The following is a 25,779-nucleotide window of genomic DNA, read 5'->3' as shown; positions in this document are numbered from 1 at the left end:
GACATTTACCGCTAGTTGAGACAGGTGTCTAGTTTTACTAGTTTTACACTGCGATGTATGAGTATGCTCCCCAAGTGATTTACGTTTGTAACAATTGTCTTGTGAACAGTTTTGAAAATAAATTATTTCAAACATCAGCAGGATGAATAGGCAGGTCCCCCCCCCCCTTAAAAAAACCGAATATTTATTTTTTAAATAATGAATCAAACAAGTTTTAAGTTTTCGATAATAAAAGTGGAATTTGATTATTATAAATTAAAAAATTTTTGACATAACTATTGTGTCAGACTGTAAAAGAAATATCGGTAATTCTATTTAGGACATAATTGAAAATAAGACATTGCTGATGTATTATGCACTACTGCTTGAGCCTCTTTAGGGGGACTTCTTCTTTCCAGCAGCAGTAAAAGTCATCATATTTGTTACATTACATATAAACGGTTTTCATATGGTGAAAATGTAGAATAGAATTTCTAAAACTTAGAATAATGTCAACAGACGGCTGAACAAATGATTGCAGATTGCAAAGAAATAGTCCGGAATTAGAAGTATCTGCTTCGGCGGCTAAAACAATATTACTGGCTTATTTCTTTTAACAAACGGTAAAATGAAATAATAGATATTGAATGCTATCTAAAGACTTTCAAACCAGTAGAAAATTAGAGTAGTTATTAATAATTCAGTTACAGGAGTTCCAGTCTGAAATAAAAAATCTATTCAGTGTAAAATTTGGTAAGTAACTATGCAGTGTTACTAAGGAATTACTTCAGTAATATCTATCTTAACAGAGATACATTTACATAAAACACGACCCACCCATAACACTACACCACTACACCCTTCAGCAACTCATACGGTTTGGAAATGAAATATAATCTCATTCCCACGCTACTTAACAACCTACCACAAAATTTAAAGCAGACAATTACAGAACACAAAGTGTAGAAGATATAATCAACACAGTCAATATAGCAGCGAACATCTAGTATACACTTAAAAAATCACAGAACTACAGCATCCAACGCTTATATCTCATCCAATCCACAAAAAGTACCAAACAAATAGTGTATGCTAATCTCACTCGCTTCATAAAAGTTAACCTTAGCTTCGAAATCGGTGGGATTAGCCGGTCTCACAGATTAATCAACTAATCCTCGTAATCATCATTATCGTAGCTGTTCTATTTCTGTTATTCACTCAGCACTGAACACTGAGAGCCTCCTTAGCTCAGTCGGTATAGACGGAAAAGGCTTCTGGTCGGAAAGGCCTGGGTTCGATTCCCGTCTATGATGGGAGGAACCTTTATCTGGTCTCTTTCGACTAAAGGTGAGTTAACCAGTCTCATATAGGAGTTGATGGTTTTTTCTCCCGGTAACTCGGATTTCTCATCTCGAAAAACACACATGGCTACAGTCATAAATACTTATGGCAAGGAAGGCAACGGGGAAACACCTTGCGGCTTTATCTCCCTGGTAATGAGCTGCAACCCTCTCAAGAGAGAAAGCCATAGGATCAGGACTGAACACTGAACTCCTCGAACAGACTGTAACATGAACTGTATAACTAAATAGTCTGAATGATAATCTCTTATCCACTCCTGGTATAGTCTGTTCATTTGTAAGAGACTATCGATCTAAACAAATGCATATGAAAACAATACGTGAAAATTACATTTACATTTTGTAAAGGTAATTTCACTGTTAATTCGATTTCCGTATATTCTACTGTTTTACTTATTATTATTTGTAATAGGAACGGATAAAAATTAATTGGTAACCCTTGGTCTAAAACATAAATGAAATTTAAACAAAATCTTACAGAGCATCTACAACTCTATATTTATTTTCTGTTCTTGCTAAGTAAGTGTTTACATGACGTGTTCTGTGTGCGAAAAGGCAAATTCGAATACAAAAAGATATTCTCATACCCCCAGCTGTTATTATTTTTGAAAAGATTCTTTTTAGAAAGAATTAATTTAATGCATGTCATTATTAATTGTTTAAGACAAGATTAACTACTGCTAATGGTCGTTCTATAATCCTCTCCTACTGTTTCAGAGAAAGGACAGTAATGGCCTCATTATCCCCATGAAGTACATCGTAAAGACTGCAATAGCCAAATGCAAATACATTCCGATTCAATCAATCTTTTTCCCCTTAGAAAACCCTGCTGCTTTGATTGTAAATGCAAGTAAGTTCTCAGTTCTCAAACTTTACTTCAGTTGCAACAAGTTGAACTGCACAGAAGCTGCAGCAAGATGAAAAACAAAAGTAAAATAATAACTTGGAAAAATATTTTCTTTTTGTTTTGTTTGGGAGGTTTAATGTACCAGTGATTTCGCTTTTCGCGACTGTATCTTAGCTTTCCAACTAGGATCGAAATCACCATCAGAAATCCTACAGAAATTGTCAAGCCTGCCATCACCGTGTGTAACCACAATGGCCAAGCAAAGAAGTGAACTGTTTGAATGTAATGGTTCCAATTAGCCCTTAGAATTAAAATCATTGACAACTTTTTATATCATAATTTTCACTGTCTATTTTCGGAATTGAAAAATCTGCTTTTTGCCGTGTTTTTACTGAAATGTGTGAAAAGCAAGAAAAAGTCACAAATTATTGTGAGGATAACCTTCGTTATTGTTGGCTAAAGGAACCTCAGGAGGAGTACAAGGTAAGGAACTGTAGTTCCCAAAAGAAAGACAATTCATCACACCAGGTTATTTAAAACAATCATGTAGGTCAACCCGTGAAAGGTGGGTAACATAATAAATTTACTACCCCTGTTAACTAAACAAGGATTCAATGTTTGGCTTCCAGAGACCAAACTTAACATTTTTATTTTAGGCCTCCAACAAGCAGAGCAGTAGTCCCACACTAAGTTAAAAAAATAATCTCCTTTTCACAAAAATTTATGCTGTGGTGGAATTCGGACCTACAGCCTGGTTAGGTAGCGGTGACCCTGTTCACTCTTCTAACTAGACCAGCTTGTGTGCCACAGCCATTCTATGGAAATCACGCACTTATTAAGTAATGCTCCGATACAAATCTTATACAAAGGTGGCAAAATATTCTCCACGAAACGCATAGCATATAAGCCAAGCAGGTATAGCTCTATTAATATTATACACTGGCCTTCATCATTTTGGCTTCTGTCGAAATTCTAGTCAATACATCAAAGATATACAATATTGGATACCTTGGGTTTCTGGTTCTTGGAATCCAGTGATGCAAAAATACATAATCGTTTAAACTAATCCACTCTTCTGTCACCTATTTTTATATTATACTCTTATGTTATCTATTTGACTATTTCTGAACGTTTATTGGCCATTAATTTTTCGTTTTTTTAAGAAAGTTACTTTTGATCTTATATGTCCTATTCTGCTCTGTAATTTGACAAAACCGATTGAGGGCTAAAATGACCGCTAATGTTCACACCTCTTTGCTCTGAACCACTCCTCCACTTATACTATTGTACACAACTATGTAGTTTGTCTTCATACCTTGCTGTGTGGTGGTTTATCACTGATAAGCAATGTTCGAGAAAATTGGTTAGTTGATTGGTATACAGTCCTAATACAGTTGTCAGGTCGGCTCCGGTTCCAGCTTCATCTACAAGGTACCATCCTGTTCAAGACTGATATTTTATGTTCCCGAAATCTAGATTCCTAACATTTTCTTCCCTAGATCAATTAGGTTTCCATTATTTTTTGTCTCGTTCTCTAGTTCCTACTTTAGACAGCCCTAGATCCAATACTCAGTCCCTTAGACCAGTGTTTCTCAACCTGTGGCCCGTGGACCACAGGTGGTCCTCGATGATTGGACAGGTGATCCGCAGGCAGACTTAAATTAAATAAATAAATATATCCTTTTTAATTATCTCTTTAAAATTGAATAAATAAGTACAAATTATTAAAATTAAATGGATACTTAAAAAAAATAATAACGGCAGCATGAAGAGCAATAAAAGAGGGGTGAAGTGAACAACAATATGGTTTTATTCCTTCCGCCATCCCTTGCTGTTTTGTTAGATTTGAAGTGAACATGTGTTATCCACATTTCAACCAATGGCTTGTTGTTTATTGATTTTTATTATTGAAGGTTTCCTCCTTCAACCAAAGCTCAGTATATCTTCAAAAGTGCTGAGCGATACTTGGACATGGTGTGTCATGAGTTAACCCCAGTATTTATATATTTTTCGGAACGTTTTTAATAATGGAAAAGTGACTCAGAACTAGAACTTTGAAAAGTAGAGTAAATGAAACAGGTGATGCTAACCCTAATTGTGATACACGTGTTGTAACGGCGAGTAAATCTGATACTATTAAAGTAGTTCAAAGAAAAAGTACAGTAGAAACTATAACAGCTCATATTTGGACGGGTTTACTTGGTGTGGAGATGAGAAACCTCAATGTGGTTTGTGTCACGAAGTGTCGTCGAACGAGTGCATGAAACCTGCGAAACTCCGACGTCATTTAGAAACTAAACATTGTGATTTGAAAAATAAGACAATTGAATTTTTCAGCGATGCTTAGGGACAGTAAATCATGGGAAAGATATAGTTTCAGCCATGGATTCGCTCCTCTTCCAAACCACACTGTCGGTTGCAGAATTAATCACAATAATTACACAATACACAAAGGGATGCAGTATAAAAAATGTATGGGCTTCTTTTCGGATGGAGCTCGCGCCATTACAGGCAGGTATAGTGGGGTTATTTCTAAGGTCAAGGAAGTAGTAACGCCGGATATGAATTGGGAGCATTGTTTCATACATAGGGAAGCGTTAACATCCTTTGGAGGTTAACGCTTCCCAGAATTTAAAACTGTGCTATATAACGCTGTAAAGCTAGTTAATTTTATTAAGGCTCGACTGTTAAATAACAGGTTATTTTCAGTACTCTGCGATGAAATAGGCAGTGAATATATACAACTTTTGCTTCATTCTGAAATTCGCTGGCTTTCCAGGGGAAAAGTATTAACAAGATTATTTCAATTAAGTTTTATTGTTTGTAAATGAATGTAATTCTGATTTTGCATCACTCCTTGTTGACGAAGCATGGTTATCAACACTATCCTGTCTTTCAGACATTTTTTCGAAATTAAATGACTAAATCTCTCCCTTCAGGGAAATTCTTCAACTGCTCTTGATGCCTACGACAAAATAAAGGCATTCGAGAAAAAAACGGTGTTATGGATTAGTTATGTAAAAGGCAGACAATTTGCACCTTTTCCAACATTGGAATCGTTTTTATTGGAACCTGATATTTTTCTTGATTCTGAGTTTCTGGAAAGGGTTTGTGACCACCTCAAAACTCTGACACAGAATTTTGAAACATATTTTCCGAATAACTTTTATAAGAAATTTCTGTGGGTTCGCGATCCATTTCAGGCTTACATTCACTAGAACGACCTTTCGTTGCCGAAAAAAGAACAGTTAATTGAGCTTTCAAGTGACAGTGGGCTTAAAATGCAATTCCGTGATTTCGGTTTGGCTCGATTCTGGATCTTCAGTGAAAAGTGAATTTCCTGAATTATCTGGAAAAGCATCGAAAATCGTCATGCAGTTTCTACAACCTTTGTGATAAAGGATTTTCATCGCTCCTTCAAATAAAAACAAAATACAGAAATCGTCTTAGTGTGTGTTTGCCGATCTACGACTGAAGTTGACCAATATTGAGCTAGATATGCAGCAACTCTGCAAGGGCCGAGAACTCAACCATCTCATTAAAAGCAAGTAGTGACATAATTATATCGTATTATTTATTTGTTTAATAAAAATTAAAACTTTGTTCATTGATGATACACTTATAATCGTTTACATCCAATTTAATTAATTATGTTTCCATATCTGACTTTAGATTTATCAGGAATGACAAGGTATACTAAAATATTAGTTAAAAAACTTTAATCAATACCTTCCAATATTTTGGCAATGTTACATTGCCATCTTCTGGTAACATAAAACTATGATATGTGCACGCAAGCACTAACAACGAGCAAATGAGGCTGAAGAAGGTAACTTGCGTTGGTCCTAGGGTCCTATAGAAGCCCCCTTAGCGGGCTAAATTGTGTTCTCTTGGCTGTTGGGCTAATGTTCTTAGGATGCACGCTTCCCTAAATTGGGGCAGTCTCATGCACCCAAATTTGTTGAGGTTTGAAAGTTTTTTAGAGCTGAGACTGATTCCAATAATAATCTTTCATATTTTTATATTTGCTCCGATGTAGTAAAGTGGCTTTCTTCCAGCGTATTCTGTGGTTGGTATCCAAAACATGGTCTGCTATTCCTGACTGGCTGTATTGGTGTAACCGGATGTAGTCTTTGTGTTCGGATAACCTAATATTAGCTGTCCTGCCTGTTTGGCTGTAATAGGACAGTTTACAACTGCAAAGGACCTGGTATACTCCATGTAGGTGTAGTATAAGGGAGGCTAATTTCTTATATGGGTTGTAACAGGTAGTCAGATCATATTTTCTTAAGATTTTTTGTTAGCTTTTCACACATGCCCTGAATATAATACAATATGGGTTTACAACCCCCCCCCCTTCATAACAGAGATTACACTAAATCTATCGCCTATTCTCCTGAGGCAACCTTCGATTTTCCTGTTCTCCAAAATGAAAGTTCAGCTGAAAGAACGTCATTTTGACACGATTGAGAAGATCGAGGATTTAGGACTTCCAGGGATGCATGAAATCAGGGGAAAAAACCTCTGTGATCGCTATATACATGCCCAAGGAGACGGTAGAAACTAGGATAAGTATTTTTAACGGTCAAATTTACAGAACTTTTGCATAGCTTTATAGTAAAACTAACAATGGGAAAAAATATAACTATAGTTTTATTTATCTACACAAGGGGTATGCCAGTTTCATACACATTTCCAGGGAGTACGTGGAGCATAAAAAGGTTGAGTACCACTGCCCTAGAGCATTGATTATAGGTATAAAGAATTTAAAATAAAGAATATAATATTATTTATATTAAATATAAAGAATTTATACTCCTTATGGTAATAGGTTTCATAATCTACTCAAAAGCTTTTTGCGTTTAGCGTATGAAATTATGGCAAGTAATGAAATTGATGGGATTTCTTCAACACGTAATCAGGTTGATATCTAACTTGTGAGCAGGATGCCACAGTAAGAACTGATGTTGGATTAATGGATTGGCTTCAGGTCGGCAAGGGAGTTATGCAAGAGTGTCTACTTTCTCTTCACTTGTTCAGTATCTATGCTGTGAACATCATGCGTGAATTATTAGATGAACTTAAAACAGGAAATAGGATAGGTGGTCGATTGATCAGTAATCAGAGGTAGGCTTTTGATACAGTACTCTGGTAATGACAAGGAAGAACTAGAACCAATCCTTAACAAGGTTAGTAAGATCAGATGACTTCATCTCAATCCTAGGAAGATTAAGATTATGGTTCTCAAAGAAAATAGAGAGGGAAGCTCCTGAGAGACATGTGTACCTTAACGGAGAAAGAATTGAGGAAGTCAGCGGTTCGATTACCCGGGCTCCATTATTAATGTGAAGAATTACTGTTCAGAAGATGACAGAAAATTAGGATTGACTTAAACAACAGTCAGACTTGTCTAATCTGGAAGGACAGATCTATCTCCACGGGAAGAAAGTTATGGATTCTGGATGCAGCCATTTTTCCAACAGCGACTTATGGATGTGAGAAGTCTGATAGAAAAACGGTAGTTGCTTTTGAAATGTAGTATTACAGAAGGCTGCTGAGGATATCATATATTGAAAGGCCGTCAAATGCATGAGTGCGAGAAAGACTGGCAGAATTTAAGGCTCTTTAAAGATAGTGACAAGAGAAGGTTGAAATATTTTGGACACATTAAAAGGATGGAAGGAGGGCTTCTCAAACCAGTAATAGAAGGTAAAATTTGCCTGGAAAAGAGAAAGGGGTAGACTGTCAATGTGATGGATGGTGTGTCTGGAGTGACACATTTTCAGAGAGTTGACGTTTTCAGAAAGGAATACGACAGGACCACTTTGCTAGGACTGGTGTGAGCCATTACCAAGGAAAGGAGTCATACGGCATCTGATTATACACCAATGAGCTGATGGATGAATTCCCTGTCAAGAGGACTATACCAGAATCTAATTATTGAATGTTGTGTTAGTGAGTGTTTTAATTTGCATTAAAAACAAAGGACAAATGTATAATTTCTATTAAATAAAATAAGTAGGAAGCCATTTCTTTGGTATTTTAATAAAACTCTTACACGTAGGTTAAATTTGATCAAACCCTTTATTTTATTAGCTCCACAAGATATGAGGTAAAAGAACAGGACAGACTCATAGAAATTTCTCTTGTAAGTTTTCTTCTTTGAAGAACTGTTATGTAACTCATTTTGCAGTTGAAATTTAACTGCTATTTTATTACTAAGTTCAGTTCACTTACGTTAATGCTATTTCCATTTGGAAAATGCACGTGGTGTTCCAAACTGTTCACGCAGATTTTATTATTGGTGTTATGTGCAGTCAACATGCATGCTCTGTGGGTTCTTTGTGGTATTTAAGGTGTTAGTTGATTATTATAGGGAATAGACTTTTTATTGTAAGCTTCATATTTTACTAAAATATTTTGAGTCATGTGTGACCTAAGAGCAACAAGCTCGTTCAGGTTACGATATGCATAAAGTTACAAAACGTTACGTAATGTATTATCACATACACATATGTACATTCATATGAATGTACATATGTGTACATTCATATGTACATTCATATGAATGTACATATGAATGTACATATGAATGTACACATATGTACATTCATATAATATAGATAACATACGAAAATCACAGGAAACATGGTAATATGTTCGAAGAAAGTTGTATTACATTAATTAATTAGGAACAAAATAAAACAAGGTAGTTAAATAACATTTACAGTTTTCATATTTTACACTGAAACTATCTTTTTAATACCAATATGCAAACACCAATGATTTATACAATTCTGAAGAGCTTCCTCATTTCTGGGTGAAAATAAATATTCTTTCATTAGAGGTTTGTATTTGTTTGTTTCATTTCTTATTGTTAAAAAGAGGTAGCGTGTTGAATATTTTTGGCTAAATAAGTATAATTCTTGTGCATTGCTTCTTTATTTGCTCTTTAGGAATTACTTTAGGCCCTTATGTCAACTAAGGAAAGCATCTTGTTTGATATGTTCGTATTCATATTCGCTTTTTATGAATAACTGCATATATATCTAAGGGATAATATATTTATTATGGTGTATTTATTACAGATTGCAGTATCCTTGTATTTGTTTCTAGTAACATTTGAATTACTTTATTAAACTGAGTTTGACTTCTAGTCGAAACTAAAAGTTTCAGCGTAGTGCGATAGATTCCTACCCAATTTAAAATACCATATTGTGGTGTGTTCGAGTGCGTTCGAAAACACCGGTCGAAGGGAGATAGATCTGTAATTTATCAATTTATTTTTGCTTCCCTTTTTGTAAATCTGTACAACTACGGCCTTCTTAAAATTCGATGGAAACGTGGATGACATACGTGATAAGTTAAAAATGCCCATTGGGGATTCCATAATGTGCATTTAGCATTCTTTCACAGTGCTAGTGTTAATACTACTGTATCCTGAAGTGTTGGGGAAAAGATATATGAAGATAAATTATCTTGGAAGTGTAACTCTGAGGGCTGATTTCAGCATTTTTCAGGATGCTTTCATTTACCGTGGCAAAGGATTATTGAATTCAATTTATCCTTTGTCTTCATTTTTCCATTCTTTTCGATATCTTTAAGTATGGGGAGGGTTTGTGTATATCCTTGCTGATTAATTTATTCAAATTTCCATTGTTTTCTGGGCTTCTCTTGACATTTCAGGAATTTAGGAAAGATCAGCAAAACAAGTGTTCTTTGCCAAGTTGGCAGGTAAAAGGCCCAGAGGAAGACCAAGATATAGGTGGATTGACACAGTAAAAAGTGCCTTAGAAGATAGAAATATAAGATCTGACAATGTCTTGGCAGGTAACAGACTGATTTGGAAGAAAATTGTGGATAGAAAGCTAGTAATGTTTAGGTTTTTCATGTAGTACTATCATATCCTGTACACCCCCCTCGAGGGTACATATCAGGAATTTGATTTCTATAGCATTCGTTTTACTTTAATAGTGTATTAGATTTCTAGAGTATTTGAAGCTGTATTCATAATATTGATTTTGCGTGTAGCTTTTTATACACTTTATCTCTAATTTTTATGTACTGTCTAATTTCCTGTGTAATCCAGCGCATTGTTTCTTTCATTTTGGCAATTATTTTAACTTTGAGTCCTGTATTTTATTGTTCAATATCGCAATAAATTTATAATATGATGTATCAATATTTGTTTTCGTCGTTATCTCTTCCCAAGAGACAGTGCTCAAGTTACGCTTCAATAAGCTGTAGTCATTTGTTGTGTAGAACAGCACTTCCCAAACTGTGGGCCGCGACCCCCCTCCCCTTGGGGGCCCCGTTAGTTTTGTTGAAATGTTTTAAGACTAAGTGTTCCATGTCAAATGTGTATGCGAGATGCTAAAAATGTAATATGTACATTTTGTTTTGCAATATTCCCTGTGTATGTTTTGTATTGAATATAAATACAATTAAATATAATATTATGTCTGTATTACGATTTTTGTTTTCGGTTGGGCCGTGAAATACTTTAATTTTTCTCAAGGGGCCTTTACATCCACAAGTTTGGGAAGCACTGGTGTAGAGGATGTTTTCGGTTGTACTATCTCTGTGCTGTATTAGCAAATGCGCTAATACCAATTGGGTAGTGATCCGCGAGAGTTTGACGTAGAACTGCTGCTTGGATTTTGTTTCCACTTAAAGTTCTCCGAATACATGATCTAGGCACGTTCTGTCATCATTGAATCTCTCGTGGGAACGTTAATATATATTGTTCAAGTCCATGCATGGCAAATAAATCTAAATAATCTTGGGAGTAGCCGCTGTTCCGCAGCAAGTCAATATCCATATTTCCAATTATGAGAACATTGTCACTTCTGATCTCATCTAGACTACACTCGAGTTCTTGTATAAGGTTAGAGTTCACTCAAGTTCTTGGACTCTGTAGCAAAGCGACCTATATGTACAGCCATGTGTGTGTGTGTGTGTGTGTGTGTGTGTGTGTGTGTGTTCTAAATACAAATTGAAATTTTCAGCTGTTTTCATTTGTCAGTAAATGTTATTAACAGTTATGAAATTTTGAATAAAGAGAATTACACCTCTAGATTTGTTATAATCTCTACATTCATAATGAATACTAAATGAAGTCCGTGAAACAGGACAATGAAAAATCAAGCAGACCCCAATAAAACGTAGAAAAATGAAATTTTCACTTAACGTCAGTAAAAGCCGTAAACTTAAGTCCGGAAAAGAAAAATAGAAAAAATTGTAACAACCTTTTAATGAGGAATACAAGGCTATGTAACACAGCGTTGCTGAAGAAGCCTAGATCAATGGAATAGGTGGAGTAACTACACTTATAAAAATCAAGTAACCTAAAAATTCTCTCGCACAGTGTAGCATTCAAGCATAGGTTGCTAGATACTGAGCTCCTTTGGCAGAGCAGAATCTACAGTTTAATATATACGCACCGGCAAAACGAAGAGAAGACCAACTTCTGGGATGAAATGAGATATTTTATACAAATAAAAAAACTGTAATCGTAACGGAAGACACGAATTTCGTAGAACAAGACAGATTAAGAACACACGAACCTAGTCCACAGAAAAACTACACGAAAATCTTTACCTTGTTCGGGCTTTTCGATGTCTTTCGATTATTACCTCCCAACAAAAGATCATTCACACATTTTGCACACGGAAACGCTTCTAGAATTGACCGTATTTACATAAATTCAGAGGCATACAAGTGGAAACAGTTCATACACACATGTGATGTTCAGTGATCAACACATGATGGCTGAAATATTTAATAAGACCAACCAGACACGACAGGAAAGTGTCAACAGAAAGGTTCCGCTGTGAAAATTTAATAAAAACCTGAAAGGTGAGGAAATTCACAAGTTTTTACAAGAAAAAAAAATAGCAGCGGAAATGGAATCGATGCCAAATGAAGATTAAAATAACAGCAAGAAAAGCAAGCAGCAAAGAGAAGAGCAGAATGTGGATGTTAAGGAGTTATCAAAGAACATAAATGGATGGAACACGTTCAAAGAATGAAAACAGAAAGATTACCAAAACAAGCCTTCAAGTACAAGCCATTAGGGAAAAGAAAACCAGGACGTCCTCTTAAACGATTCAACGATGACTTCTAAGGCCGGAACAGGCCATGCTAGGCCTAAATCCTTGATACGCATGATGATGATGATGATGATGAAGGAGTTATCAAATTGTATCACCTTCAAGATAGAAATAACCAGAGTATAAAAATACAAATAGAAGAAATTAAAGTAATAAATTAAATTAAAGAAATAATACGCGGAATACAAAAATATGTCACTAGACTTTTCGAAGAAAAACCCAACTGTAAAGATGAAAGGGGGCGGTTCCATTCTCTCCTCCCAAAGATCACCCAGAAGGAGGCTGAAGACATCGATGCACTTATTGCATCAGCGGAATGCTGCCATACAGTTAAGCCCCTTTCGGACAACAATTCACCAGGAGAAGATGATCAACCAGCGAATTTTTTTAATTTTATTTTCCCAAATTTGAAAATATTTATCAGAAAGAAAAAACGAACTGTCTCAATCTAATTTTCGGTACGCGTTATTCGGCGATATTTTTATGAACGACAGATTAACTTTGTCATATTTGCCGATCACTGCTCGGCAAATATGATAAATATGACTTTATTCAGCACAAAGGAAAAATAATACCCCAATCGTAGCAGGAGACATCGTAGAATCTCAAAATCGTTGTCTATATCTCCTAAATGCAAATCGTTCTTCATGTTCTCCTAGACAGGCATGATGAACGAAAAGTTCATGACTGATCTACGGGATCTACTCTCTATGGCTCTATTTGTTCTATCGCCAGAACCACTCATTATAGCCATTAACAGAAATGACAAAATCCCAAGAACAGACACACACAGAGAAAAGTGATTCCAAAATTTTGGCGTATTCCGATGAAGTCACTTTGACATTAACTCGAGAATCCTTGGAAAAAACACCAGACAGACGACTTTAGAAAAGCCTCACTACTGTGAAGGTGAATCTATTAAAGTCCCACTGCATAATAATTAGCAAGTGGGAAAATGAACCGAAGATCCCTTCAGGAATAAAAGTAAGCAGTTATCTACAGTTTAAAAATGAAATCCATTAAAGGAATGGATTTCATTTTTAAGTAATTTTGAATTATACTAAACTGCATAATTTTACTGATAATAAACAATATTTTTTCATTAAACAAAACAAGAATTTAAAATTACTAAATTGTACCAAATGTATAATTTTATCGATAATTAACTTTTACCATAATTTTGATATTTTATCCAAACACGTATACTACAGTGTGTATGTATATTTCGAAAGTTGCAGCACCCCCACCATTTCAAGCCACGAACCGCCACTGGTAGAAACAAGTCTATACCTGACTGTCTAGGTATACCAATGTTCGTTGTGTCTTGTACAGTCAGAGTAAACTTGTCAGCTTCAGTTTCAGATTGAAGCTGACAAGTTTACTCTTGACTTTTCAAATTTTCAAAATTTTCAAATTTTCAGCGTTCATTTTCAAAATCAAAACTCATTGCAGGAGACCCTACATTGAAACACTAACCATTATTTACACAATACCTGTCATACTTCTTAAATTCATTCACTTAGTTCATGAATGTACGGTTTTCTACGAAATAGAAAATATTTACACTTTTATATATATAATTTATATATAAAAATAGAAACAATAATTATTTTCTCATTTATATAAATATACACAGTGTAATAAAGACTTTAACAATCTTTTTTAGACTCTATGAATACACCTTTTTTGTATAAATAAATGAAAAGTTTAATAATACCAATATTATGGTTGTATGTAAAAATGCAATGTACATTTTTAATTGTCATTGTTGAGATTTATAAAAAAAAACCATACTTCATCTATTTATTGTAAAATAACGAATGTCCCATAGTCAGCATGCATTTCAAAGTTTTCTCCGGGAGTATGAATACCTTCCACCATGCACACCTAGTGTGCGTTACCCCCTCATCCCTACCACATTAAACGCATTAGGTATCCCTGTTATTGTAAATCGAAAGGCAGTCGCTAATAAATGCCAACCAAGAAACGAACAGTAGATAAAGCTTCCGACCACGAAGCGACTGTGTTCACTTCCATCAAAAACAGTTATTATTTATGATTTAAATCATTTGTGCAAGGTACGAAGTATCGCACTTTGTCCAGGGTTGAGGTCAACGGGCAAGCGATTCGCTTCCGTGAGACGACTTTCAAAAATCGGGTTGCTATATAAAAACAAATGAATCCAGTCGTTTGATGGCCACCATCTCAACCAGAGTGGTCACAAATCCATGCATCCTGACACCCAAAGTTTGAACCTGATGGAGTCACTCCATCTTTCATCTTCTCATTAATAATTTCGGAGAGGATGACCTTTATGTGACCTTTGTTCACACATAGGGAGACATTGTAAATCCTTTCTACTCCAGTAATGAGGTGTGACTTCAGTTATCCAAACTTAGTCCGTGTAGTGAAACAACACGAGCTTTCCCAATCCACACATTTGAAGACAGCAACTGTCTTCAAATCTACTCACTTCTATTATTCCTAGTTTGCTACAATGCGAGTGAGTGGATGTCGGCAGCCCAGGAATGACAACGCCATTCACCAGATAAGCATGGAGCAGGAGTTCCACTCATGGAGTCCTCCAAATTCCATACACACTGCGTTAACCAATGTTATGCTTTAATTCTCCGCATGCTTGAGGTCTCATCATTGCACTCCATCCTTCCTTTGTGTACCAAAGAACTTTTGGGACATTCAGGAGAAACGATGAGCTATTTCTGAATATTCATTGACCCACAAAGGGAATTAAACTAACCTTGCTGTTTGGATTTCACCAAACAGCAAGGTTAGAATCCAAAACATTCTATCCTGATCTCCCTTAAGCCATCGAATTTTATCCTTAAGAAGTCGAGTTTTTATAGCAGAGCGCTGCTTCTGTGTCATTGTGACGTCATCCTAAACATACCGGTCGCAGAATTAGAAACCTTGACGCAGATGTACGTAAACGTCATTACGCAGCCCACATGCAAACATGGTCACGTGCGTCATCGCGTGTTTGACGTAACAGAACAAGTGGTGGCGCACGTGAACAATGATAAACACAATGGGAAATACAAATGATCTTTCACAGTTCGATAAAGGTCTTATTGTAAGTGCCGGTCTGGTTAGAGCAGCCATTTTGAAAACGGTAGACCTGGCTGCTTTCTCAAAAGGTGAGATATCTTCGGATATTTAATCAGTGGAAAAATAATCCACTTTGCTTGTCTAAGAGGCGTAACTGTGGTCCTAAGCCAGTCTGTCAGAAAAGAGAAGTCTTGTATGGACAAACAGAACTTCTTTTGCGTAACCACCGATCGAAGCATTTGAAGGTTGTTCCTGACCCATATCTCACCGAACTATGAGTCCTTTGCCTATATGAAAACCAATGACTTCTGCGTCCCTAACCATCACAGCCCTATACGCAGACGACACGGCAATACTAGCAAGATCTCTCCTCCCCCACCTGGTTATCCGACGACTCCAGGATAGTATCGCTTCACTGGAGAAACGGTTCCTCGACTGGAGGATCCAAGTAACCCTCCTACCACACACACACAAAAGCACAGCAATAACCTCTCAAGAAAGAAAGCCTCCATCAAAACTGACATCAAGCTCTTCGGAGACAAGATTCCATGGCAGACAGTAAACCAAATATCTCGGAGTACACCTCGACAAAAAGACTCTGATTTAACAGCCACATCAAACTCATAAATGCTAAGATATCCAAAGACATAGCCTCAACTCTCTCCCATGATCAACTGACGCAGCAATCTACATACACGAAATAAGCTGCTATTATACCAGATGGTGATAAGCCCTGTAATCATGCACCTCCCCAGCATGCAGCTATACCTCGAAATTAAACATTCTAAAATTGCAGCGAATGCAGCAAAAGTGCCTTTGGATGATACTGGACCCTCCATGGTTTATTAAAAACACCCAGATCCACCGAGAGACCAGAATCCCATGCATACTTTCTCTCCTTCATGACCTAGCTGAAACGTTCTTCTCAAAGGCAAGCACGCACCCAAAACCCACTAGTCAGACAAGCTGCCAACTACAATGAAACACTGCAAACACAAAACATCAAAGACAAGCTTTCTCCCAGCTGAACACAGTTAACTCCACAGCCCCAAAGGGTGAGCGAAAAGCTCATAACCCTTCCCACCCTCCAAGTTTCCTTCCACATATAAAGGGGAACTATTATATAAACTGTATAAACTATTATTTTATACCTGTTAGACGCACATGTTTATTATTAATATGCGTTACAATCTAAAAGCTAATTTAATGCTTTTTAACGCGAGATTTCTGATTTGACAAATGAGCACCGCTATTCTTATTGAGGACCAGTAAATGCAAGAAAAGATGGCTGTTTACCACCCCTATAAAAGGCATGTATAGTTGAGCTGCTAATTTTAATTGTCTTTTGACGGCGTGAATGATTAAAATATGATTATATTCATTTTAGTAAACATTTCTGAAATATCTATAGATACTTTATTTTGTAAATATCTGCCTCCACCCCCCCCCCCTCACACACACAAGCTCTTAAAAAGACTAGAGAGAACTTGATTTGGCGAAAAACCGAACTTCCGAGAGTAAACTCCTGACCCCTCCGCATGAGACCAACTAACTCACCGTCAGTTGAAAAGCCCTAATAAGGCTGAAACAATCTAGTTTCACAAATAATGACAATCATCATACTAATAATAACAAATCTGTCCAACTAGGGAGCAATGTAGGGAGCAATCTATCCAATGTCACTTTTAAGATTACTAAATATTATTCTCCGGTTTCTCTCAAGGGGAGTACATGGGGGGAGGGGGGATATACGCTAGTAATGCTACTTGCGGAACAGATGGAAGATGCAAAATAGGAATCACCTCAAGCAAAGGCGACGTCCAGCTGACTGGAGAGACACCACATCAAGGGTAAGCACATAAGCGCTATCAGGTGAACGTGGTAGATATTCAAGATGTCATGTGCCTAGTAATGACATCACCTCTCGTTATAACTCGGTTGTCAAGTTCGTATTAGCATAGAATTATATAATTTTGTCTCTTCGAATCTCCAAGATAATAACAAGGCAGATGAGTAGTATGAAAAACAAAAATATTGCATATTTGATGAGAATTCTCTTTCTAAATGGCGCTTAAGAATGCTGTCGGCTCAAAAAGAAACAAACGCTCGAGCAGTAGCGTGAAAATAAATTACAAAATGAAAATAAAAACTATTTTTTAGTTGTCATTATCCTGCTTTCCATACTCTATTGCTCCTAATGAATTTTTTTCTGTATTTTGTTTCGTGTTCATTTATTCATTCATCCAAGCATTTGTCCTGAATTCCACAAATCTTTCTACGCTTTTTGCCAACAACTGATAAATTCAGTGAACACTAAAAGTAGAATATGGTCCGGAATAAAGTGATAACCCACGTTTCGTCTCTTGTGACAAGGCGAGCAAGAAAATCCTCGCCTTTGTCTCTGTATCGCAACAGATTCCCCAGCGCTCTTCTGACAATTGTTAGGGCACCCATTGGGAGTACCCCTTTCAATAGCCAAGGGTATCGTGAACTTCGTAAACAGTGGACTTACTCAAGTTCACTACTTGTGCAATTTCACGCAGATTCACTCACTGGTCTTCAAGAATGATGCCCTTAATGCGCAAAATATTGCCTTCTGTCTTGCTCGATGAAAGTCTGCCAACCCAATGTCGATTTTCAATGTCACCACGGTCGATTTAAATTCATTACACCAAAGAGACAGCTTTTTTTTTTTAACATCACCTTTTCGCCATACACAGCAACCAGTTCAGGGTGAATGTCACTTGATGAAGCCCCTTTCGTTGCAAAAAAACTAACACTTCACGGACACCTGTTTTGAACCACAATCGCAAGGTAGTCGCCATCTTGCAACTGGAATAGTCCGTTAGGCGACAGTAGCGCCACACTGCAATTGCGGTCTTTTTTGAACGTTATTAACAGGTCCTTCTGTCTACGGTGTTTTATCTCATTTCTTTTCACGATTATTAAGGAAAAAAAAGCGAAAAAACTCTCCTTGCTTCTCACTCTACCTATTTTTCTTTCTCTTTTACACTCTTCGTTTCTATCTCTCTCGACCTATTTCTTAACTACCCCCTCTTTCTTGTGTGTGTGTGTGTGTATGTGTGTGTGTGTGTGTGTGTGTAAATAAAAAATAACAAAAAAATAGCTGCACGCCCCTGTTCTCCTAGTCGAACTTCACGGCTCGATTCCTGTAGCCAATGAAAACAGTTGTGCTTGTGACGTCTTCACAGCATACACGTGGAAAAGACTGCAAAGTTAAATCACAGTCCAGTAACGGGACCAAACTCGCTCATCGTGTTACAACCGCTCATTGTCGGTGTCTCCTGACGCAACCTTTCGCAGGTGTTAGGATGTGCATTTTTTCAATGGAGGGGGGGGGGGATCAAAGTAGTCACGAAAAGTATTCGAAATCGCTGGTTGGTGTTCGTTTAAACACCTATCGAGGTCTGAGTTTGTGACAAATTACCAGAGCAACATGTCTCCTTGAGGATTACGGACGACACGAAGGAGTCGTCCGACCGTAATCCATTCGGCAAAGATGATAATAAAAGTCTGTACGCCACAAAGTTTCTCATTTTCTCATAATGGAAATCTGGTCCAGTTTTCTTTCGAAGCCTTACGACAGGTAAGTTCCTTGGGATATTTCATCGATACACTGCTTTCAATTTAAATAGAGATGAATATTCAGTATATTTAGTACAAGCTATAATAAAAGTTTATATTTATAGAGTAATGAAATTATACTTCGCAAATAAATTAGCAAAAAAAGTTAGAGATTAATCAAGGAAGAAGCCAGGGATAAAATCCATCTCCAGCCATTGAAATTACATTACATATATTAATTATTAATATATATTATATTATTCCTAGACATTCTAGATTATATTATTAGACATTATATTATATGACAAACATGATATTCAAAAGCTAGTTTATGAATTAACAACAATCTAAATTAGGACACATAAAAGCAAAAATTATATTAGATGAAAAGAAGTCCTAGAAGATCAAATAATAGCACAAGCGATGCAATTTTAATTATCTTGGTTGCATAATAACATATCTAAAGGATACGTTATTTATGCAGCTTATATCAATGGAAACTAAATTTCAGGAAATATACAGTACATTTCAATTATTTAAAAAAAGGAAAAACAGCTTAAAATTTAAAACGTAATGTAATGGCCATTCCTATTCTACCATATGTTCATAAATATGAAGAGTTAGAACTCTCAAATGTTCTTTAAATACTTTTTGTCTTAATGTGAATCCGTCCATAAAGAGATGTAAACTCGTGGCTTATTAGTGTTAGTAAACTAGGGTTACATAATCCAGAAAATGTCTTGCAAACTAAAGACTGAACTCTTTTCAAACTGTTTTAAGAGTCCAAGAACAGAGTGCGACTCGTGGGTTCACAAGATGATGAAATTCATTTGTCACTTAAAGACATTCAAAACATGCCCACAGAAAGTTATTATTATTGTTATGAGATACCTCTAGGGAATCAGAGACTCATTAAGGGAGGCCATTTACAACATCTGTCATACTTATTCCTGAAATCATTCACACTGCTTGCACTCACAACATCCAATGGCAATCCATTGCAACCACGCACCACCCTATGAGAGAAAAATCTAGCCCTCATACCCTTCTTGGCGGCCTTCATTCTCAGCTTCCAAGAATGCCCTCTTCTCCTTTTCCCACCCTCCTTAAATTGAAAAATTCCATTAATTGAAATCCTGAATGACTCTTTGAAAAGTTTGTAAGTCTCAATCATATCATTCCTCTTTCTCCTGTTTGCTAGTATCTGCAGTCTACAAATTCTCAATCTGTCTTCATAATCAGTATTCCACAATCCTGATATCATTTTTACCGCTCTCCTTTGCACTCTCTCCAATATATCAGAATCACAACGGAAACCAGGAGATCAGACCTGCGCACAATAGTCCAAGTCAGGTCTTATCAAGGCCTTGTAAAGAGGCAAAATAACATCCTCATCTTTACATGTGAACGTTCGTTTTATGCATTGAAATTATCTTTTGAGTTGTATTTGCAATCTGTGCCATGGCCCCTGAACTTCAACTTCCTATCTATTAACACTCCACGGTTCCTAGCGTGATCAGTTCTTTTAGCTCTACAATCCTTTATACATTTGGCTTGCTTCACGATATTTTTCCATTCTACTCAGTGCAGTACTTTTCCAATTCCTAACTTTAAGAATTTCAAGATCTTTCTGAACCTCATCTAACCATCTTTCATCTTTTTAGGTCTTCCTCTTCTTCTTTCTGCAAGTATTTTCCATTTATATATATTTGACTCCTCTACTTTCTTCCAACCTTTCTAAATGGCCTGTCCATGCTATTCTTTGTGTCTTAATAAATCTAACAATATATTATTCTTTTATTAATTCGTTAATTTCACTATTTGTTTTTATTCTCCAATTGCCATTCTTCTGTTTAATTGGTCCCTAAATTTTTCTCGTTATTTTCCTTTCAAAAATCCTTACCTGTTCTCTTCTTTTTGAGGTAAGTCCGTGATTCACATCGATATGTTATTGCTGGTCTAATAATCGATTTATAAATTTTTAGTTCAGAATTCTTATCTATAACTCTACTACTCAATAATCCATTATGCATGTGATAACATTTATTTCCGGCTATTATTTCTTCTGCTATATTATTCGTTATTGTTATTAGGGATTTAATTAGATATTTAAAATGATTTACTGATTCAAAATTATAGACGTCTATACTACACTTAGGGGCTGTTCTATTTCTCTTTCTTCCATGTATTTAGTTTTTTGTTCATTCATTTGTAAACCAACTTCTTTTGCATTTAAATGTAATTCTCTGAACTTACATTCTAACACTTTTTGGTAAGACTAATTCTTGCAACATCATCTGCATATACACACGTCTGTACAGATTTATTATTAATATAGCCTCTTGTATTGAGTCCTCTTATTATATATTCAAGTGTCAAATTAAACAAACTTGCAGACACCTCATCTCACTCCGGAACTTATTTTGAATCTTTTATTCTAAATTCACTCAAATTCCTGTCTTCATTATCATTAATTTCTTCATCTGATAACAATTCTTCGAAATACTCTTTCTATCTCTTCATAATTTCTTTTTCAGTTATTATTTCCCCTTCTTTATTCCTGCATCCTATTATTTGAAGATAACAAGTTTGTACTAGTGAATTAACTTCTTTATAATTTTCTTATTTCTTTGTTTTTATTACATTCACTCATCAACTCTATTTTCTTCATCATCTCTTTTTTCTTTTACATATTTTATTTGCTTCCTTTCTCTTTTCTGGTAATTTTATCTATTAGCTCTTGTATTTCTTTGTATATATATTTCTTTCTTGCTTTATTTTTAATTTCTATTGCTTTCCTGCATTCATCATCAAACCATTCCTTTTTGATTCTTTTATTATATGTCCCTAGTATTTCTTCTACTGCATTTATAATTATTTTAATTATCTTCCATTTATCTTCTATATTATTTTGATTTTCAAATTCCTTAATATCTTCTACTATTTTTTCTTTGTATAATTTGATAGTCTCTTTATTTGTAAAAGTTCCATTACTCAATTATTTCTGTTTTTCCTCTATTTATTATTGATATCCTTTGTCTCAATTTTGCACCAACCAACGTGTAGTCAGAGTCGCAGTTTGAACCTCTAAATGCTCTTACATCAATGACTGATGTTGCTATCTATTAGAAATCAAAACATGATCTATCTCATTGCAATCATTAGTAGCTGGAATAATCGATGTTCCTAAATATATCTTTTTATGTAGAAATTTTGTGCTCATTAGTCTTAATTTATCGGTTGTTGCAAACTGAGCAACTCTATTAATATTATCACTAGTTTCTTCATATAGACTATCTTCCAAACACCTCTTTATATATATATATATATATATATATATATATATATATATATATATATATATATATATATATATATATATATATATATATATATATATATATATATATATATATATATAGAGAGAGAGAGAGAGAGAGAGAGAGAGAGATTTGTAGACCTTTTCTGTTATGAACCAACTCCATGTTCTCCTTGTTTTATAGGACCACGAAAGTATAACTTATAATATTTTTTTATTAATTACTTCTTGCCCTTTTCATCTTATTTCTTGTAAGGCTGTGATATCCATATCGTATTTCAATAATTCTTCTGCTACATTTTTCATTTTACCAGCCTATACTGACGTCCTAATATTCCATATTTTTTGTTAACATTTTCCTTTGCATACGTCGTTTCCGTAGTCAGTCCGGATACATGTTCTTTAGCCTTCTCAACAATCGATTGTTAGCCCATTGCCGAACCCTACTCCTTTATCCTGGCTTGGGACCGACAACAGATTCGATGAGTGGATTGAGTAGCTCATCAGGCGGAACTGATCAGAATAAATATAGACTGAAGGGAAAGAGAGAGCAAAAGATCATTTAAATCGATATTCCAATCAAGCCGGAATGAGAAGAAGCTTAATCTTTGACGAGAAGAAAAGGCAGAGTTAGCAAACCATGTTTGAATAGTAAACGTTTAAAAAAAAAACAATCACAATATACCACTTTTAAGATAAACCCCTAAACTTGAATCCTCGACTTTAAATTCCAAAATGAATAAAATATATAATAAATCTGTTAACACCTTTTATTCTCCAGTGCAAAAAAAGACTAATAGGCAACTAGCCTCCTTCCATGTCTAATCAGAAATAATTTTCCGAGACTATCAATTATTTCACAAATTAATCCAGAGGAATATCACCGAATACCTACGAGAATCAGAAGAGCTGATATCAGTTGAAATAAAAATACTTTTTCCACCTTTTATTGTTCTTTCAATAGTTAAGAGGCATACATACAAACAGTACGAGGGTGATCTGAAACGTTCTCGGCCTAACAATGAAAAAACGAATTTATAATTTCAAAATTATTTTTGTTTTCAACACAATCTCCATTAAGACTAATACATTTATTCCAGCGATTCTCCAGTGCCATTATCCCGACCGTGTAGTGGATCTCAGTCAGATCTGCAAAATACCCCTCTACAGCTGCAATCACCTCTTGATTCGAAGAAAAACGCCGACCAGCGAGGAAGAGTTTTAGTTTTGGGAAGAGATTGAAGTCTGAGGGAACCAAATCTGGGGAATAGGGTGGATGTTCTAACAATTCATAATGCAGATCGCTTAATTTTCTCATTGCCAAAACACCTTTGTGGACATGTGCATTGTCCTGATGAAAGATGAGTTTTTCTTCTGCAAACCAGGTCTTTTCGCAAGAATTTTTTTCGTCTAAGCCTGGTTAAAAGATCGAAATAATATTTCCCGGTTATTGTTTCACCCTTTTCAAGATAATTAATAAACAAAATGCATTTAGCATCACAAAACACCGATGCCATGACCTTTCCTGCTGATGGAACCGACTTTGTCTTCTTTGGCGTGAAAAACGGGCTTCTGTCCACTGTTTTGACCTCTGTTTGGATTCTGGTGTGTAATGATGAATCCAAGTCTCATCCATAGTAAAAAATCGACTCACAAAATCAGTTTTATTCTTGTGAAAACGCTCCAAGCACTGTTCAGAGATTTTCATGCGAGTGCGTTTTTGATCCGCTGTGAGCAAGCGCGGCACCCATCTTGCGCGAAGCTTTTTCATTTGCAATTCTTCATGCAAAATATATCCTACACGTTCTTTTGAAATGCCTAAAATCTCAGCAATTTCACGCACTTTGACTGGCCGCTCATCAATACCATATCGTGCACTCGATCAATGATTTTTGGTGGTGTTACACTTTTTGGACGTCCTTCACGTGGATATCTTCAAGGCTGGTACAAACACGTTTAAACTCGATAGCCCATTTCTTAGTTGTCGAAGAAGAGTGCCCATAAACTTTTATGTACTTCAAATGAATTTCGTTTGGAATTAAGCCTTCTTTTACACAGAATTTTATAACCGCACGATACTCAATTTTATCCATTTCAAGGGACAACACTTTTGCTTCAGACAGCTGTATAAAACAAACTACTTTATAGAATGATTGGCAATTTCACATGGATGCTTGTGACAGATGTACCAACTTAGAAAAAAAAATCTTGTTGGTTGTGTTGGCATCAATGGTCGAGGCTGAGAACCTTTCAGACCACCTCGTATATCACTGGAGAGGTTTTTAATTTTTCTCCTTCAGGGTTTGTCAATGCTTTACTTTCATAAAGTGGGTTCGGGCTCACTTTCGTTGCCTACCTTGTTCATCCGTTACTTGTGTATTTATATTCAATCTTTGTAAGGATTCCACTCTACTTCAGTCAGTGTTCTATGGTAAGTGTCCAATTTCATGCACATGATTATGGATGTTTGATTTTCAACAGCTCGAATTCTGAGTTGCTTTTTTTTCCTTCTGATTAACATTGCAGTAGTTGCAGATCACACAATAGATCTCAAAATTTTCTGAGATAAGGTTTTTGATTATACTTCTGGGTTTTCGAAATAAACCCTTGAGTCAAAATATTATGACCACTTATCTAATAGCGTTTTAAGTTTTCTTTGTATGAGTACTTGCTGGAAATGCGCCTAAATCTAAGCTTCACATTACATCATGTAGGACAATATCTGCTTCGGAACAATACTCAAATAAGAATTAACAGTTCTTGTGTGGTCAATGGTGATGTGAGGACCCAGTGATCTACACGAGACAATTCCCGCATTAGGATACTGCAACCATTGATCTGTTTCTGACCAACTGTGCAGTGTGGTTGGTCGAAATAGGAGTTTATGTCACGAATACTTAAGGTAGGGTGCTCTGTGCTACCATTCACGTGCTAAAATGTAGTTAGTATGTAAATAACAATCTCGATCGTTGGAGAAATTTCGTTACTACTGAGTGCTGATCTGCATAGGAAGCACGTCATTGAGTTAGAAATCTTCTTGCAGAAATAGGTTTTATAAAACTCTCTCTCTCTCTCTCTCTCTCTCTCTCTCTCTCTCTCTCTCTCTCTCTCTCTCTCTCTCTCTCTCTCTCTCTTCTAATGAATAATTTGAAGCATAATAAATCTGTTTCTTTCTTTTAGATATATCTGTACTTAGGATATATGCGCCACTTTTGGACTTGCATTTTGGATACAGCTTGGCATTTGCCTTGGAGAAGCTGTTTGAGCTACAACATCAGAAATGAAAGAAAAAGAAAAACATTAAAAATGAAGAATCGAAAAATAACGAACTAAAAGAAACCGTCGTTGTTAAAAGTCGAACGGATATCTGATATATTTGAGATTTGCTTTGGACTTTAATCATCGATTAGGATGATCTACCTCCATCTATAGAGAAGAAATTGGATGAAGAATAAAACTAGTGTTAGTTTAAAATTCCCGAAGTGAATTATTGAAAGCTCAAGCGCTATA

The 25,779-nt window shown here is 35.8% G+C and overlaps 1 protein-coding gene across 1 annotated transcript in view; it reads left to right on the top strand.

The window, feature by feature from the left end:
- Window positions 1-25,553, top strand: part of LOC150101984 (uncharacterized) — a 197,992-nt gene extending 172,439 nt beyond the window's left edge. Inside the window, exon 9 of the mRNA XM_090399947.1 lies at window positions 25,450-25,553. Within this exon, the coding sequence (XP_090256073.1) occupies window positions 25,450-25,553 (104 nt within the window). The remainder of the gene's footprint in view (window positions 1-25,449) is intronic.
- Window positions 25,554-25,779: the final 226 nt, after the last annotated feature.

The sequence above is a fragment of the Typopeltis vanoorti genome, chromosome 11, assembly GCF_054136105.1.
Source record: "Typopeltis vanoorti isolate ZY-2024b chromosome 11, IOZ_Tvanoo_1.0, whole genome shotgun sequence".
In the NCBI taxonomy this organism is placed as follows: Eukaryota; Metazoa; Arthropoda; class Arachnida; order Uropygi; family Thelyphonidae; genus Typopeltis; species Typopeltis vanoorti.
This window is presented reverse-complemented; position numbering and strand designations above follow the sequence as displayed.